The sequence below is a fragment of the Camelus bactrianus genome, chromosome 7 (genome assembly GCF_048773025.1).
Source record: "Camelus bactrianus isolate YW-2024 breed Bactrian camel chromosome 7, ASM4877302v1, whole genome shotgun sequence".
In the NCBI taxonomy this organism is placed as follows: domain Eukaryota; kingdom Metazoa; phylum Chordata; class Mammalia; order Artiodactyla; family Camelidae; genus Camelus; species Camelus bactrianus.
In genome coordinates, this window is record NC_133545.1 from 79,207,968 (window position 1) to 79,226,435 (window position 18,468).

General features: G+C 42.9%; 1 protein-coding gene across 4 annotated transcripts in view; it reads right to left on the minus strand.

Moving 5' to 3' along the window:
- The window catches only part of AMPH (amphiphysin), a 156,104-nt gene that overhangs the window by 18,022 nt on the left and 119,614 nt on the right, over positions 1-18,468 (minus strand). For 2 of the 4 annotated variants that reach the window (XM_074367681.1, XM_074367680.1), the window contains exons 14-18: positions 17,802-17,825; positions 17,008-17,529; positions 14,957-14,989; positions 11,592-11,648; positions 7,094-7,213 (exon numbers count right to left, since the gene is read on the minus strand). In XM_074367681.1, the coding sequence (XP_074223782.1) occupies positions 7,094-7,213; positions 11,592-11,648; positions 14,957-14,989; positions 17,008-17,529; positions 17,802-17,825 (756 nt within the window). The remainder of the gene's footprint in view (positions 1-7,093; positions 7,214-11,591; positions 11,649-14,956; positions 14,990-17,007; positions 17,530-17,801; positions 17,826-18,468) is intronic. The other 2 variants (XM_074367683.1, XM_074367684.1) reach the window with 1 other exon arrangement.

The following is an 18,468-nucleotide window of genomic DNA, read 5'->3' on the forward strand; positions in this document are numbered from 1 at the left end:
TTTAGCTTCCAACACCTTTTATATTTGATTTTTCTTTTTGTGGGGGAGGTAATTAAGTTTATTTGTTTTATTATTATTATTTTAATGGAGGTCCTGGGGATTGAACCCAGGACCTTGTGCATGCTAAGCAGGCACTTTACCACTGAGCTACACCCTCCCCCACAATGCCTTTTATTTATTTGTTTATGTATTTATGTTTAAAAAGCACTAGGAAAAAATCAATAAAACCAAGAGCTGGTTTCTTGAAAGAGTAAACAAAATCGACAAACCCCTGGCTAAGCTCACCAAGAAGAACAGAGAAAGGACCCAAATAAAATAAGAAATGAAAGAGGAGACATTACAACCAACACCGCAGAAATACAAAAAAAGAAAAAAAGAGAGAGAGAATACTGTGAACAACTATATGCCAACAAACTGGACAACCTAGAAGAAATGGACATGTTTCTAGAAACAGACGGCCCACCAAAACTGAATCAAGAAGAAATAGATCATTTGAACAGACTCACAGACAAAGATTCAGGGATCTTTCTAATACATGTTAGATCCTTGCTTTGCAGTCAAAGTGGAGGATTAGGACCCATGTTGCCTCTGAGAAGCTCAAGGCTGGGGCTACACAAGTATTTCTGTTTCATTTTGACACGTCATCACCTTCTGGGTTTGTGATCTTGGTTAAACTCTCTGTGTCTCAGTTTCCTTAATCTGCAAAATGGGGCGATGATACCTGAATGGCGCCTTTTTCTCAGGACTGCTGAGAGAGAAAGCACGTCAGACATCAGCGCTCAGTAATGTCTGTTGTTAGAGAGCGGCCCTGTTGACTCTACCTTATTTCTATTGGTGTTTTCATCAGTAACATTGCTTTTCACTACAGGCCACACTCAGTAATTCTCAAAGGCAGTGTTTGGGTTGCTTGAGACTCAATATTGGAACAATATTTGCCAGAGAAAAGGAAGGGATCTCTGATCTCAAGTCGAGCACTTTTTCCTGATCACACTTGCGATTCCAGCTCATGTCCACCAAGGAGGAGAGGTCCACATGAAGGGCCTTCTACCCTGGAGGCGTTGGGAGGATGGACAGAACAAGAAACGGCACGAGCAGGTGCAGAGCCTGCAACACACGCTGGCCTGGATGCCTGCTTCCCTGTTACCCAGGGACCAAACGGACCTCAGGGAGGGCTGAGCCGCTAAACACATCTCTAAGCCTCTGCCAGGTCTGAATTCCGACTTATGGGGTAGGACTGGGGTTGATGCTGGGGGGGGGGGGGGTTCGGGGGGGCATTATTGTCGAAGTGGAGCTGTCTCTTTAGCATTTGATGAGTCTGGTCTTACTCGGTTGGGCCAGGAGTGGTATCAGTGTGGGCTTATGAATTGAGCCCTGTACACACTAAGAAGAGAGAATAAAGCAGACTTTATCCTGAAATTAATTACAACCAAAACCATGTTAAAAACAGCAAGTTAAAGCACTAAATTTAGTATAGGCTCAAACGTATACACCAAGCTAGACCCCAAAGGCCACATATTGTGTGATTCGATTTCTATGGATATCCAGAGTAGATAAATCCATGGAGACAGAAAGCAGAGGGCTGGGGTGGGGGCGAAGGGTACCAGGCTCTACCTTGGGGTGATGAAAAATGTTTTGGAACCAAACAGAGACAGTGGCTGTAGAACATTAGGAATGTCCTAAAGCCACTGAATTTTTCACTTTAAATCGATTAATTTTAAGTTAAGTGAATTGCATCTCGATTAAAAAAGATGTCTATGCCAAAAGTAACACGCGGAAAATCACTAGGCATCTGTCCTCTCCGTGTGGCTCCTGGGTCATGAAGAACAATCTGAAATCTGATGCTCACGTTCACCTATCGTCATCACACTCTGAACAAATAATCACATTACACCATCCTCCCATGGGTCTGTTCAAGGAGGGGCTTTGGAATCTGAGACCCCAGAAAGCAGGCAAGATGGCTCATGTCGGCCGCTTAGCAGCTGATGAATACTTAAGGTCCGCTACCTCTCGGAATGACAACGGCCCCACCTTCCAGAGAAGGAAACTGACAAACCCATGTCAACCGGCTCTGCGAGACGTGAGGGGTGTGCGCGGAGTTGCCCACCATCTTGTGACCTGCATTTGACCCCCAACCAACTTCATCTCTTCCCTGTGACTTGGGGCAATGGTAGAGAGAAAGGAAGATGTCAGCGGGCCACTTGGGTCAACTTTGTTATGTATTTGTGTTGTTCACCTGCCCTTTCGCTCCTCTACCAGCCCCTGAAGGAGGCTGCACGCCTCTGAGTGCCCACATCTTCCTGGCAGTGAAGGTTGGAAAATTTCAATACAAAGGTCCCGAGAAGAAAGGAAGTCTTCTTACAAAGGGCAAAGAACTTTGATGGGAAGCAGATTCTTTAGGAACCAAGAGAAAACTTGTGTTGATGGGAACCCAAACGAGATGGAGTCCCTTAAAACTTCTGACACACGGCAGGATGAAAAGAGGGGCTGGCATCCTCCACATCTGTGGCCTTCTCCTTTCCAAGTAGAGCTTTCACCCACTTCTGCTCGTCTTGGGGGAAACCACTTTTCACAGAGATGACAATAATGATGTCATGCAACAATCATTGACTGAGGAACCTCTATGGGCCAGACAATTCCAAGCCCTCGGAGGAAACTTTGAAGGTTATCATTACTAACCCCATTTGGTATTTGGGGCGGCTGGGGATTCGCTGGCGCAGAGCTACTACGCAGCATAATGAGACAGCCGGCGCTGCTGCCGATCACAATAGGCAGCTTCCTTTCCCCAAATATAAAAATTGAATTATCTGAATGGAAGCAGAGAGAAAGAAGATGACCGTCTAAACATTTGTCTTTTAATGGATTTGGCTGTGGTTTCTTTCAGGACTTGCAGATTATAGTGTCAATCCATCTACAAATCAATGACTCATAATTTCCTGGGCGTACATTAGACAGCCAGTCCTGTGCTGGGTGCCACGGGGCACAAAAGAAACAGCTATTTGTCAGGCCTGAGGGGCATTGAGAATGTAATTAGCTGCTAATAGGGATGCAGTCAAACTCAGAGAAAATAACCATTCCTGTGATCTTTTTTTTTCTTCTGAGAAAGGCAAAAATGTACATCCATCTCCAAAGTGTGCGCGCACACACACACGCACACACACACACCCATACATATATATATGATTTAAGGCATGCTTCAGAGTGAGCACTTTGCGTTTGGATCTCCTTCTATGATAATGAAGGGCAGACAAGAAATCAGCCACCCCCAGCCTCCTCTGGTCTTCAGCATCTTCCTCTGACTTTGCGGAGCTCACATCTAGAGGCACAGTGAAGCCCGAGCTCTCGTGTTCACGCTTCACGTGACCTCAGTGCTGTTTCCCACGCACATGCCCGTCCCAGAAGGATGCCCGACCGCTGTGTCCTGTCTGCCTCCTCCGGCTCCAGCCTGTGTGAACCAAGATGGCGGGAGCCAGGCCCACTCCCTGCACCACCGTATCCCCCACATCCAGACCACAGCCTGACGCCAGCAGGGGATGCACACGTACCATAAGCTGAATGCAGGTGGGAGTCTAGCACGTGCATTCTACTCACACAGAGACAAATACCCCTTCCTGGCAAGATGAGGTCCACAGACTGCAGCCTGTATGTTTATTTGTATATATTTGTTGGTTTAAACTGGTCTTGATGAGTCAACTTAAGTTTGCGGAAATGTTTGAAAAACGAAACACAGCAAAACCAAAAGTCATCCCCAAGACAATGGGTCAGCATTTCACCCTTTCTGGATTCTAAAATTATTCTTAAAATTCTAAGAATATCCACCTCGATCTTTTCCCCATTTATATCTTTGGGAAACAATGTTAACCTTAAATTTAATTACACTGCATTGCTTCTTTAAAACTTATAGCAGGAAAAAGGCATTGGTCCACTGCACATCATTTGAGTAAAATACTGGAGCTGACAGAAATCTAGAGAAAAGCTCAAAGGGGATCTCTGCAAGAAAATGAAGTAAATGGAGGTAAAAATCATCTTTATCTGCGTTTTTAACCTAATTCTCTGATACGTATCTAAACAAATATTGATTTGTTTTTCCTAAAGAAAATTTTCATTATTTATATAACATGGAAACATCTGGAGAAGTAGCGAGTGTCTGCTTTTAAAATGCTTCCTGCAGATAGACTAGCACAAATGTGGTGCTGCAGGGCAAAGCTAAAGACAGTATTAACTATATGAGGAATAAAACAACGAACAAAAATGTAATAATTAAACTTTTCTTGAAAGCCCCAGGTTTCTTTGTGCGCTGCTGCTTAAATTTCCGGTTTTTGAAATTACATTTGACTCTTTTCTTTTTCTTTTTTTCTTTTTTTTTTAGCAAAACAACCATCAATTTCACCTCATATGAAATGCACTCTGTCAAGACGGGAAATAATAACCATGTGGTGACATTTCGATAGCGAAAATGATGACCTCAAAAGGTCGCGTCAGCCCCATCCTGACTGATGGCAACCACAGCCAGCCTGTTAATTAATGCCCGGGACACAGTGTGGGTTTTTCAATCTTTACAACTAAATATCACCCATCTTGCAAGAGAAAAGACCTTTCTATAGAAAAAACTAACCCTAATATTTTATCTTAACCATGACCAGACGAAAGAGGCTAGAAACCTAGGTTAGAGAACAAAAATACATTTTATATGATGTTATTTTCTTAAGTGGAAGAGAGACCAGGGGGAAGAACTGACTTCATCCAAGTGTGTTGATTCTAAAACACATGAAAGTAGCCACTTTTGATGAGCATCAGGCAAACCGAACTGCTGCAAGCTGCCCTCCCTTACTGTTATTTTCAGTCCATTGGAGGATGGAGTAATGAGCTGCTCAAACTTTTTCTTTTCAGAGAGGGTGACGCACATGGTGAGCTCCGCACCTGCTGTTCATACATCACCTCTGCAGCTCCGCAGATGCCTGCATCCTTCGTAAGACTCTCCAAATCACCTCACATTTCACTTCTAAATTTTCTACTCTCTAAACTTCACTAACAAGCTTTAGGAGATAAGTATTTTCAGAATGAAGAATTCTTCCAAATAGCTCCTTCCTCAACATTAGGGAAGCTGGCATTAGTGGTGGCTGGTGCTTGTACCATGCAGTTTGTTAAATATTCTTAACATCACCTTTGATTAAAAAGAGTATAAATCATTACGGATGTAGTAGGTATGACATAGTTGGGACTTGATAACTAGTAGCTACTAAGATTGTTCATTGGAAGACCGATGGACTTAGATTTTGAAAAAACAAAAGCCTACCTATCTAAGTGTGTTAAAGTGGAGATGGGTGTGAGAGGAATGTGGGTATGGCCCTAAGATGGGAGATGGAGGGTTAACATCGGAGCCTTTAACACGTTAGCTTGTCTATTTCACATCTTTAACCTACGGCACAACCTCCAAACGTCCTTGCTCAAACCCACGGGCATTCCGACAGTAAGCCTTCCACTGAATAGTCTGGGGCAATGAATCAGTGCAGTTTAAAAGCACTGGTAAAGATGGAGTTTGTGCTGCTATTAAAAATAGGAATTCAGTGAGAACTTTGCAGAATTGAAGCAATTTCTAAATCAATATCTGAACCTAATCAATACCTTTCTAACCCTCTGGCATCGTCCATATTCTTTTAAAAATCAGTTCTCTGCTTAATTATAAGAGTAGTCAAAAGTTCAATTGGATCTTTCCCTTCCTTTGTTTTTTAAGCCATCTTAAAGCTAAGTTTGGTGGACAGATCACAATCTGATGCCAAAAGAAAATGGTCCATCTGCATGGCGTTACTGAGATCCCTGGGAATCTAGGAATGAGGGTTAGGAAGAAAAATTCTGGACACTGCAGCACAGAGCCTCAGCACTCCCCAGCCTAAATTCTGTGCAGGCAATGCTCCTAGGAGGAACACATTTCTTGTTTTCCTTACAGGACTTGGTCCCAATCTGTATCTTTACATGGCAAATATGACCGTTTTCTTGAGTTACTCTTAATTTGTATTTTGCATCACTGTCTTGCCCTATTACTTATTTTCTCTACTCTATTAATAAATGATAGATTTGACAGATGACCTTCCCTTTTCCCAGCAAAATAACCTAGGGCATCAACAGCAAGAAATAAAACTTTCATTTTTCTAGTTACCTAATCTAGGCGATGTTATTTTGGGGAATAGAGAGATTGATTTTCCTCTTGGTACAGATTCTACGAAGGCTGTAGGAAGTGGTACCCTGATTGAAATTCTTGGGAGACATTTTAACCTCATTTCATAAGTAAACTAGTTTTCACTCTCCATGGGTATTTCGGATTAAATTTTCCTGGTATCATTCCACACTTTCATGAGTGTTACGCTAGCCAGTTCAATGTGGTGCATATAGAGCCCATCCCAGTTTGAATGTGGTGTGAGACATGGCTATGTGGGGCAAGGTAAGGGCAGGTTTCCAGGTAGACAAATGGGTGCCCATCCTTGCATAAAATACATCTTTGGAGTCCCTCTCATTATAAGAGCCAGCACCAGACTTGATTTTGAGCAAATGGTTGTACGCATAGGAATCCTTATAGATTCATAGATTTTTCATGTGGGATTTCAATCCCTCATTGGGCCTTAACCAACCTACAAAATTCCCATGGTAAGAAATCAGCATTTAGACTCAGCCAACAAAGTTGTTATCCTTCTGTTTATCACCCACAGGTTGGTCCCTCGTTGAAGGCCCACCTCCAGCCATCACAGGTGGACTACAGCATTAACAAGTCCGGTCATTTGCGAGTTCTTACAACCTGTCTACCATGCACAGGAGAGTACCAGGAAAAATCAAGGCACCCTTTTTTCCTTTTTGAGAACCAAGCCTGTGGCTACACGACAGCATCAGATCAGGTCTCTGAATAGCTTCCTTTTTTAAAAAAGTAAGAGAATGAACTGTCACTGTCAAAGGAGTAATGGTCATTTGAACCTGGGGGAGCCATGACAGACATGGAGGTGATCTCGCCCAAGTGAAGCATGAATGAGGAGGGAGACGGGATCTGGAGGTGAGCAGGGCTGTGGCAGGGGAGGCAGGTGGAGGGTGGGAGGGAGGTGGCACTCACCACTGCCGCCTCCACTGGCTCCTCAGCCCGCGTGTCCAGTCCGAGGTCCGGCCCGGCAGCAGGGGGCGCAGGCGGCTCCTCGACTCTCGGCTCGGTGGGCGGAGCCTGTTCAGATTCAGCCTTCGATGGTTTGATTCGAGGGTTAGAGGAAAAAGATTCAGCATGTGAATAGATTACAGAACGCTGGACAAGCAAGATTTTCTTCGTCAACATACAAGCAATTCGCTTCATTAAATCTGTGCTGGAAAAAAGCCCACACTTGGCATCACGGGCTTTATTAGAACTGAAAAGTCTAGGAATAAACTCTGACTAAGCTTCGTGTTACCACCATCAAGCACTGTTATTTTCCTTGAAGTTGGACAAAGACGTACCATTTTGGCTATTTATTTTACTTACTTTCAACATTTCAGCATCTCCTTATGATGTCTATAAGAGATCTTAAAACAGTATTTTCTGCTACTGAGCAGAGAGAGGAGAGCTTAGAAGATCCCACCTTTGGAAGTTGCAGGGAGTAAGGAAGAGTCCCCAGGGAACACAGTTCTGGGACCCGCCCCTCCACCAACCTCCGTTGATATGCATCGCAACCAAAAACTTGAGGGGTCATCCCAATATTCAGATCAAAATGCATTCTCCTGCGTGGTCACTATGAAGCCACTGTGCCCCGGCCCCAGCCAGGAGGAGCAGACCCAGCTACGTGGCAAGGAGCCACCACAACCTCAGACACTTGGCTGCCTGGTGCCTTCCTGTTCAGTCCCTTATTCCACTTCTCCCTCCGATAAAATCCTTGGCCAGCGGTTTTTTTCATATAATAAACTAATTAAGGAAACACATGGCAGGATTCTCTGTGGTACCAATCAGACTCTTCAACGTGCGCGGACAAGACGGAGATCTTTTCCTCCCACTGCGACCTCTGTGCACAGACACCCTCCTGATTCCAATGATATGCTGAACCAAGCCTCTGGAATCTCTTAGCTCCAGACTTTTTCCAGTTTTAAAGTGAGCAGTAATAAATAACAAGAGGCTATTAAAATTACCACAGCTGATGCCTGTTACCATGGCTACTACCGAAACTGTTACCTCTCTTTCGACTTAGGTTAATGTTACATATTTATTTAGCATGACTATTTCACAAAATGAATGGCCATTGGAGGGCACGTTAAGATCCTTTTCCATCAAAGTATTTAAATACTTTGGAGAAATTAGGAACTTTCGCCATAAGCAATCAAAAGCCACCTTGAGTTCCACTGAACTTGATGCATGTGCTAAGTCCCACAGGGAAGTGATGGAGAAGTTATGCTGTGACTATAAAAAATAGATAATGAATAGCCTTTTGATGGAAAAATACACAAAATATTTGCCTTGGGCCCTCCCACCAAATCCTCCATTGTGACACATGCCAGGAGCATGCCACTCTTTTCTTCAAAAGGCATAATAATATGAAAGAACACTTGGGTAGATAAGTGTACAGAGATTTGATATTTTTACGGGTTTTTGTAACCTTTAAAGGGTGATCTGACATGATTTTTAAGAAAGAACGAGATAAAATTCACTCTAATAGACTCTCAGGAGTTCTTTATGGGAAATGGTTTCACTTGTATTGTTCAAAAGGAATTATCTTCATAATGGAACGAGTTTTCATAGCAGCGAAGAGATACTGTCAGCTCTCAGGGTGTGATCTTACCATTTCGGAAGTCAAGGTGATTTGCTATGAAAGGATGGTGTCAAATGACCTACACAGCAAGGACAGGAAGGGTAATTTGAGAAGACCAAGACACCCACGAGCAGATGGCTGGGCCCCCCGTGAGCTGAGTCTGCAGTGGAGAATGAGGAGCCCAGGGAATTTTCAAGACAGGAATCCAATAAATCTAACTTTGTACATTAAGAAAAAAACAAACACAAAGGTAACTTAAAATGAAAAGAATATTTGCATCAGAGTCTGGGTTTCTTGGAAGTCTGAAGAAATTTTGAAGTTTTATATATATGCCAAGAATAAGTAGGGTGATTTCATAAATGAGTCCAACTGCCTTGGTTGCTGAAGCCAGACAATAACTCAATGAAAACAAAGTACGAAGAGGAGGAGAGATTCATTATGTCCCGTAAAGCACAACACTTTCCTCTCTGCTATAACATCAAACCGAATATTACAATATAACATTGCAGTTTAACGCTTGAATTTCCAGGGGGTCAAACAGGACCCACTGAATGCATGACTGTACATAAAATCAGCCTCTCAAATTTGGAAATAGAAGTCACCTTTCTAGTCCTTCTAAGATGATGTAAAATTGTAAATACTTTGTCAAGTTAGAAAGAACAACAGAGGAAAAATGCAAACAACATCTCCTGGAATGATCTTAAAGTAGCCCTGTGCCCTGCTTCGATCACTTCTTTTCTACCAGAAGCCTCCGGTGCAGACACTGCAAATGGGTTGATATCATGCCGTCCCCACCTGGGAGCCCTGGCAACGATCTCCTACTGTGTGCTGGAGGAGTGACCGTTGTGCATTCAGAGGAGAGGTATATTATATATATATTAGTGGTAGCAGGAAGCCACAACGGTTTAATTCTGAGATTTAGAAATGGAATTCTTGTTTTAGGATAAAAGGAGTAACGTAGCTTTGGTGCACATTTTCCAGCATCCTCTGTGATAAGCGGGAAGGTAGGTCAAAGCAGAGGAAAAGGAGATGGGCTGGGAGAGTGCGGTTAAGAGTCCAGTCTCATTCCAACATGGTGACTGCTTTACTGCCCTGCTTCTCCAAACCTGGGGAAGCTAATTTGGTGAGAATTTCAAAGGCCATGGAGGCAATCCTGAGCCCAGAGCAAGGTCTGCCAATTCAAAAGGGTTTAAACTTGTACCCAAGGGATGTCCTGTGAGGTCATAAGGTGCAGACTGGGGAGAGGTGCAGCCTCCATGTTGCTCAAACCAGTCAACGAACCAATGCTGGGGAATGGTCCCACCCCTGGGAAAATGTCACATAATCACAACTCAGCGGGAGACGTAGGTTCACTATGATCTTCTAGCTCCTCACGGGGCAGAGCTGAAACTAGCAGCATCTGCAGTGCTGGGCGTGACAAAGCTAAGTTCCCCAGTGGAAAGAAAGTGAAGAAGTCGGCTTCAGAGAACGTACAGAAAGAGAAGGGAAGAGCAGGCAATAGAAGCCCCTAGGACCAGCTGCGGGGGTAGGGAGATGCTCAGAGAAATTAAAACCCACTGAATTCTATGCCAGGACGTTTGCAACAGTAATAGGTGCGAATTTTTTTTAACGGAGAGACCAGGGATTGAACCCCGGACCCTGTGCGTGTTAAACACGTGCTCTACCACTGAGCTACACCCACCCCCACCAGGTGTGAATTCTGACCCATTGCCTTTCTTTTTATATCAGTATGTCTCCTTCTTTCTTAACCCATTCACAGCCGATAATTAAAAATCTCATCCTCCAGCATCAGTATAACCCTTACTCCATCACCCAGGCTGAAAACCACCAACGAACGTGAAACAGAAGTCCCTCTGGCTCCAACACTAACACCAGCATAATCGGAATTTTAAACATGTAAATCTTTATTTGCAGTCCTCACAGACCCTGCCTTTCACCTGGTTACCCCAAAAGACAAAAGTACAGCAATCTATGGACAAGGTGTTAGAGAAACACTTTCTTTTGAAAAATATCAAATTAATCTTAAAGACAAATTAACCTTTCCAGAGCAGAATTCCTTACTGAGAAGTAAAATCATCTAAAAAGAAAAATCCGTTCTGCTTGAACCCAATTCTAAGTTTCCAAAGTGCAAGCCAGGAGCTGGGACAATCCTATACCATTCCCAGGGGAAACCAGGAAGCTACAAATAACCCTCATGAACTAATCCTCAGAGAGCCTGAATCCTCTGCAGTGTGTCACTGACAACGCTCACAGTGATGACATCCCTCAGGGTCTCTCCATCCAACTTTGCTAGTGAGCTGGTGCCAAAAACGTTTCCCACGATAAACGTAAGAATCTCCTCTAACACCGAGAGTAAGCTTTCTGCTTCCTACTCGTTCCCCAGCTAAGCTTTTCTCTCATCTCACTTGTCAGCAGAGTAGAAACTGCATCTCTGCTGTGCGCCACTACCACTCGCAAAATAGAGGGAGGAGATGAGACACGAGGTAGCTTCAGGTTCAAGGAAAAGCAAGGATCTGTTCTGAAAAATGAATTCTTGAGGTAATTTCATTTCCAATCCTGTAGCCTAAGTTATAGTCATGCCCTTGATGGATATACTGTGTCCCATGGAAGCCCGTAATTAGGAAACTTTTATTTTTTCTGGGATCACGGTGCCTTTATAAAATAGAAGCAACCCCATTCAAAGTCACGGTGAGCTCTTTCAGAAGCTTTGCTTCCTACATTCTAGAAAAGAGGGGGGCTACGGAAACCACACTCTGGATATTCAAGCTCTGGATAACCCACAACGATCAACCTCGGAACATTCAGCCAACTAACAACGTCCCCAAGATACAAACCAAATTGACTTACCAAGTCACAGATCATACTCTGGTCTGTCTGTATTGTGAATAATGAAGTGTCCTGGGGCTGAAAGTTGGGGATAAAGCACACAATTAAAAATTTTTAGGGTTTCAGTTACTTTGCCAGAAAAGCAGCAACAAAGATATCAGTTAAATTAGCTCCCACCAATTGTGTCAATGAATACATTATAAAGTGTTTTTTTGTCTCTTTTTATTTTTAATCAGAAAAGCAAAAAAATGCAAAGCTAATTTTTGACGGTAGTTATTCTAGATATAAATCTGAGCTGGCAGAATTCGATGATCCCATGAGCGACATGAAATAAAGGGCCGAATTTTCAGAGGCATCTTTGGTCCTCAGCTTCCCTTCTGGGCATGAACACTGAGTTAGAAGTTGGTGGGTCTAAGCTACAAATTGAAACGTTTTAAATGTTGAAACCTTAATCATACTGCTATCGCCTCTATGAGTAAGTCAGGAACTGTAATTTAAAAGCTGTGAACAATATATTCATTCAGGATATGAATCCTAAAAAAATCAAGCTGGAGGAAATCTAAGGGAACAGTGATCTCTAGGAAAATCCATCTCTCATCATGCTGGGAGCCAGGCTCATAAACTCCAGACAGGAGACCAGAAGAGCCTTTCCTGTGTAATCTGACCAGTTCACAGAGAGAAAAAAACAGCCCCTAGAGAATTTAACATCAAGACGTCACCAACAGAAAGATGAGCCAGAAAATCCTATAGCAATACCGAGTCAATGAACTCTACCTACTTTTACAAGTCTCTCAGCTTTTTGGTGTCCTAGTCCTAAATACGAATAGACAGCCAAGATCACCAGGCACTTAAGAAAAATCTCAAATATTAAAGGGAGAAATGAAATAGTTTTTAAAAAGTGGAAGAAATGAAGACTTTGCAGGGGGTAAAAACCTTCAAAAATGATTATTATTAACGCCCTTGGAGATACAATGAAGATGCTGTATTCATAAGAGGACACTATTAAAAAACAAATATTCAATAAACAAAAAGAGCCCTTGGAAATTAAAAATATATATATAGAAGTGAAAAATCTGTTAGAAGAGTTGGAAAGCAGAGAAAGAGAAAAGGAAAAAGTGGGGGAAAAAAAGTCAAGTGGAAGACTAGCTTAAGAAGCCAACATACGAAAAAGAAGTGTCACAGAGTGAGAAAACAAAAGAAAAGAAATCATCAGTGAAAAAAAGATCCCCCAAACTGGAAGACGTAATCTTTAGATTAAAAGGGCCTAGTGTAATATATGAAAAAGACCCAGACCATAGGACATCACTGTCAAACTTCAGAGACACTACGGTATAAGGAAGATGGCACAAACTTTCGGATAGAAAGAGAAAAAGAAGGTGGGAAGGGCATAAAATAGGGCAGAGAAAGGGCTGGGGTGCAGGAGGTGGTTCTTACAAAATATCAAGAATCAAAATGACAGTTTCCCAGTGGCAACACCAGGAGGTAGAATTGAGCGGAGCAATGGTTTCAAAATTCTAAAGGAAAATGGTTTACAACGTGCAATATAATATCCAAACCAACAGTCCATTATATACGTGGGAATAAAGATATTTTCAAATGGAGAAGGTCCCAAGTACGTGTTTCTTGTGCACATTTTCCTCAGGAAACCAGAAGGGGATGCTCTGTACCCAAATGAGGGGTTTAACCACAGATGAGGAAGATCTGTGTCCCGAAAAGAGAGGAGGGACAGACAAGAGAAGTCAGGGCAGTCCCCGCGGCAGATGTGATGGGAGACCCTGCGATGACAGCCGTGGCAGCAAGTCACAGCCACAGCGTCCCCAGGTCAGACGGGAGCAGTCCAGGACTGACAGGCAAGTTCTTCAGGAGGACGAAACTTACAGACTCATGTTTTAAACAAAACAGGAGGTGATTTTTGTAACTACTGAGTTTGGGGTTGAATTCGTAGGAGGTCCCTAGAAAACAAAGCAAATGAACTCAGAAGCTCACAAACAAGGCCCTACAGTTATTGCCTCAAAGGAAAACAGAAAATTGGCAGAAAAGGAAATGCAAGCTTTGTGACGTGAGCACTAATCACATTTATAGCATCAGGATAACACTACCACCGATTGGCCGGGTGGCTGGGATGAAGCTGCACAGCGGAAGGACAGGAAGCCGGGGAGAGATGTGAATGGTAGGAGGTTGACAGTGCTGTAAGCCCCACCTCCCAGACAGAGGAGTCAACAGCTAACGCTCTAGAAATCAAGAAGTCACGCACGCTCATGGCGGTGAAACCAGAGAATCTGCTACAAGGAGTGAAAGTCTTTTTCTCCAAGAAATGAGAAATGGAGGAGGGTGGGTTAAGTTTTCAAGTTAAAAAACTCTTATAAAATTGTGTTACTCTTTAAATTACATGCCTTTATAACTGATAAAAATAAGTCATAAAAAATGAGAAATGAATAACAATTCTTAGGACCTTATCTTTTGAAGGCGTCCTGTGCAGATGGGAGAGACACATTATCGTCTCTCTGCATTTTTGTGTGTCACTGTACTTGGGTGTGGGTGTATGAGTGGGTTTTATCTTTTTATAGGTAACATGGGGGAAAGTAATCAAACTTTTAAATGGAAAAATTCTCAATGTTAAAATTCAAAATTGTTCGTGTCTGATATTCCGAAACAAAGCATTCATCACAGACACGCGTATATTTGAAGTCTCCCTTGAAGAGGTGTTCAGAACTTATGCCGTGAACTTGACAGCCATGGGGCCTGCCTTTTGCTTGGGTTACAACTGTCCATCTGTTGGGATATATATGGGACTGCGACAGTCCATTGGTGGCTCCTCTTCCACAGACTCCCAAGAAAATACTGTCTTACTGGCTTGAGGCAACCAGTGGTTTCTGATCTCCCGACAGCTCCTTCCTGAAGAACCACCGAAGATGTAAGGTTCTGTGTAGTACGGCTCCTGTGTGACTCTTTAGAAGGAAGCACCTAAAAATCTCTTATATTTTGTAAAGACCCATCTCATTAGTTCAAAACAATCTTACCTCCTCTTTTCCGACAGCTGAGTCTAATAGATCCCTCAGATAAGGACAACTTCTACTTCCTAATTCCTTCAACAGAATTCCATGGACTATCTAATAATATTAGCAACAGCTAACTATAGTTATGGAGCGCTTAGTATGAGCTAGGCTGCCAGGATAAGTGCTCTGCATTCATGTCTCGTTTAACCTTCACAACAGCCCTGCAACGTTGCTGCTACTACTGTTTCCATTACTGAAGTCACCAGAAGTGGGGTCAAGCTTTGTGTCGACATGCTCAAACACGATGCTTTCCAGTGACTTAGAGGTCCACACTTTAAAACTTTGCATCCTTCTCAACAGATGGATTTTGCCAGCAAATCGATTTCTTACCTGGGCAAATCCATTAAATGAACCACCAGAAGCCTAAACAGAAATGGAAATCAAAGTAATGTTAATTTTTTCATTACTTTTGTAGGGTCAGTAAATATCTCTAAGAGAAGGTGGAAAATAAAGACCACCACGAATTTAAAAATTATACAAAAGGTTGCTGTGCATGAAGGTGCTTAGGAAATGGAAATGTTTTATTTCAAATAGGCTGACAAGAAAAGAAAGATTATTTTTACAGTCATTACTGGTACGGGGCTCAGTGCTAACCAAAGCCCACTTTCTCAATAATGAGAAGATGATTTCAGAGAAGAGCCGTGAGGGGTTAAATAGCTCTTTTTAAGCCATCGATAGACTCTAGAAGCATTTCCAGGATTTCTCTAATACATCATTTCAATGAACAACTATTATGAGATTTCACAGTTTCAGCGGGCCTGTGTAAAAGCATTTCATGTGTTTTTATTGGTGGTGGAACCACTCTAGGAACAGTAAATTAGTCTGGTCTATATATATTTCAGTGTTCGAACAGTAAAAACGAAAGTAGAAAGAAAAAAGCTCAGTAAATGGGATGGTAAAATAGCTTCTTATTAGTTCCCAACACAGTCATTCTGCTCTTTGTGTTGTTGTCATTGTTTTATCTTTTCGATTGTTTTTGGTTTTGTTTTTTTGTCAACCTATTTGTGTTTGGTGTGCACAGATTTCAAGAGGTACAGGACAATCTGCCAAGGAGATGAGGCAGACCTTAGAGAAGATAGTGATGGATAATGAAGTAGGTGAGAAACACTAGGAAAAACAGAACCTACAGAAGTCTTTGGCTAGTCTATACTACATACTGGGGTAAGTACCTCTTCTTTATCAGCCTCTATTTCTTGGTACAACAATCCATATCTCTGGTTAGCAATTTCATCTTCAGACAAATCTGAGTTGTTGGTGTCACTGTCTTGGGGACACTCGATGCTAGCATTCTGGGAGGCTCCCAGAACCAAAGGTCTAATTATCTCTTGGTTTTGTTCCCAGCAGCTAGCAGTGGCTTGTTCCCCACCTACATCCCCTAGTAAGTCCACCTCCATCCCTTTCTTGCTCCCAAATGTATCCAAATGTTCCCAGCAATTATCTAAGCCTCTCGTATCCCTGATAGGCCAGTGGTTAATAGAATCAAGGCAACTGGCAAATCCACTTGCTTGGCTATCTGGTATACCAGAGCATTCCAATGTATCTATATTAGTTGCTCCTGAATCCAAGCTTGGCTGCCAGATTTGACCTGGATCTGTCCCCCAAGAGTCCGTTTTTGCAATTCTTGGCAAGTTAATGGTGTGGCTACAGTTCCCAGTCATTGTATTTTCAGCTCCCTCTATGAACGGATCTCCAGCCTGACACAAACACCAATCTCTTCTGTTTGCATTAGTTCCCAGAGCACAGCTAAGATTTGTCCTAGTCTGAGCTGTCGCTTCATGCTTTACTGATAAAACAACAGCCTGATTTTCATCCTGGTCACCCCCAGGAGCATGTAACACAGCCTCCCACTGAATCTCTTCAGCGTCTGCACTGCCTTGTGCTGAAGGATACGTTACATCGTGGTCAGGAGGGTCTAGCAAATTTTTCTCTCTGTCTTTTCCAGCTAAACCCCATCCCTCAGAGCTGGCATCTTCAGTATTAGATACAGAGTCAGTCTGGAGAGGCAGATTCAAAACACCTGTGTGAATGGCAGGTCTAGCTCCAGAACCCCCTGTAACCATACAATTATTTATTACTACTTGAATCCTGTCACCCAGCCCTTGGTCTCTGTCACTAAACTCATCTATCATATCTACACTTTCCATTTCTTTTTCTAATATGTCAGTTTCCTCAAGACACTCTTCACTGGTCTTTAGGCTTTCCTCACACCCAGCACTTAGATCTTTCCTAGTTCCCTCTTCACTGATTTTTAAGGTCTCCTGGTCTTGCTTGCCTGTTGTCTTACAAAGATCTACTACCCTGTTTCCTGTACTTTCATGCACTTTCTCTTCAAATTCCTCTGTACCTTCTAGTGCCTTGATACCAACAGCTCCAGTGTCTACCTTTTCACATGTCTCCACACCTGCCCAGATAGAATCTTGGATCTTCTGTTGGTCTTCCTCTTCCTCTGACTTCTTAACAGCTTCTTGACTTTCTTGGACCAGGCCACCAGTCTCCATGGCTGGGATCTCTGAATCAGGTAAATCATAAGGCTGCTCCAACTCCACAGAAGCAGCCATGGCAAATTCAGCCCCCGGCACGGGCTCCGGGAGCAGCTGTTCACTTCTACATAGAGGGGCTGGCCCCAGGACATGCTCACCCTCTTCAGCTACCGTGTGCCAGTCAGCAGAAGGAAGCATCCCAGTGGATAATCCCACGTCTCGCTCTGCTTCAGAGACACATGCAGAGTCTTCCTGCGACCCACCTTGGGGAAGTTCCTGGCTGACACTCTCTGTACTAGCATCAGGGCCCCACATAAGTGCACCTAAATCAATTTGAGATCTTTGAATTTCTTCGGCCAACCCACTGTCTGGAGTTTCCTCCATGATCAGGTTACACAGGGAAAGACTTTTTGAAGAATCAGTCTTTAGAGTATGCAGAAGAGCAAAGGAAGAAAAAAACAAAAACAAAAACGTAAGATGAAATAGACCATGGTAAGCGCTGATGAGAAACACAAAGCTCTTCAGTAGGGTAGCAACAGTTAAACAAAGCTAGAGCGTATTTAAATTAAATGGTTTAAGGCTAAATCTGTGACTAGCAATGCCATGAGAAGAAAAGCTCATTCTAGATAATATGTTATGTAAACAATGCATATTAAATACCAAAAAAATCCAGAATTTTCTGGACATTTACCTACCGGCTGTACCAGATCGGTGCTCGTCTGTGTGAGTAAAATAATAATAATAAATAATCATAATCACAATCATAAGACATGAAAAGAAAATTCCCCCAGCATATTAAAATCCCATCAGTCCAAAGTCAACATACTGCTGAAGCCTTTGGCTTTTACAGGGTTGATATTAAATTTTGCAACTTGTTACGGAAGAGGAATGAGTTTTGTTCCAATATTGTTTAAGACCACCCCACTGAAACATGAAGAAAGCCTCTGTCATTTTCTAGTATCAAAAAGGGGTTTTATGGCTATTATATGCCGTTTGCTTTAGCACTCTGGAGTGCCAAGTTTCAAATAAATAAGTAAGCTTGAGAACAGCACAATAAGATCAAGCATTCGCAGCCACAAAATTACACAGTATCGCACGCTCTGATTTAAGAGCAGAATAAAATCTTTCCCCAACTCATCCTGCCCTTGGTTCTGCCTTTGGGGTGGTGCTTGGATGGAGGCAGATCTGACGTACTAACCACTCTGACTGCCTGGAGGGCTTGCCTCTTGTTCTCCTCCCCACCTAGAAGGCTCGTCTGCACACAGGGAAATAACACTGGGCAGCTGAGAAGATCCAGAAGTGTGAGTGACTATATCCAGGGGGCTGCTGCTTTACAGTCTTGTCATTGTTACCATTCCCAGG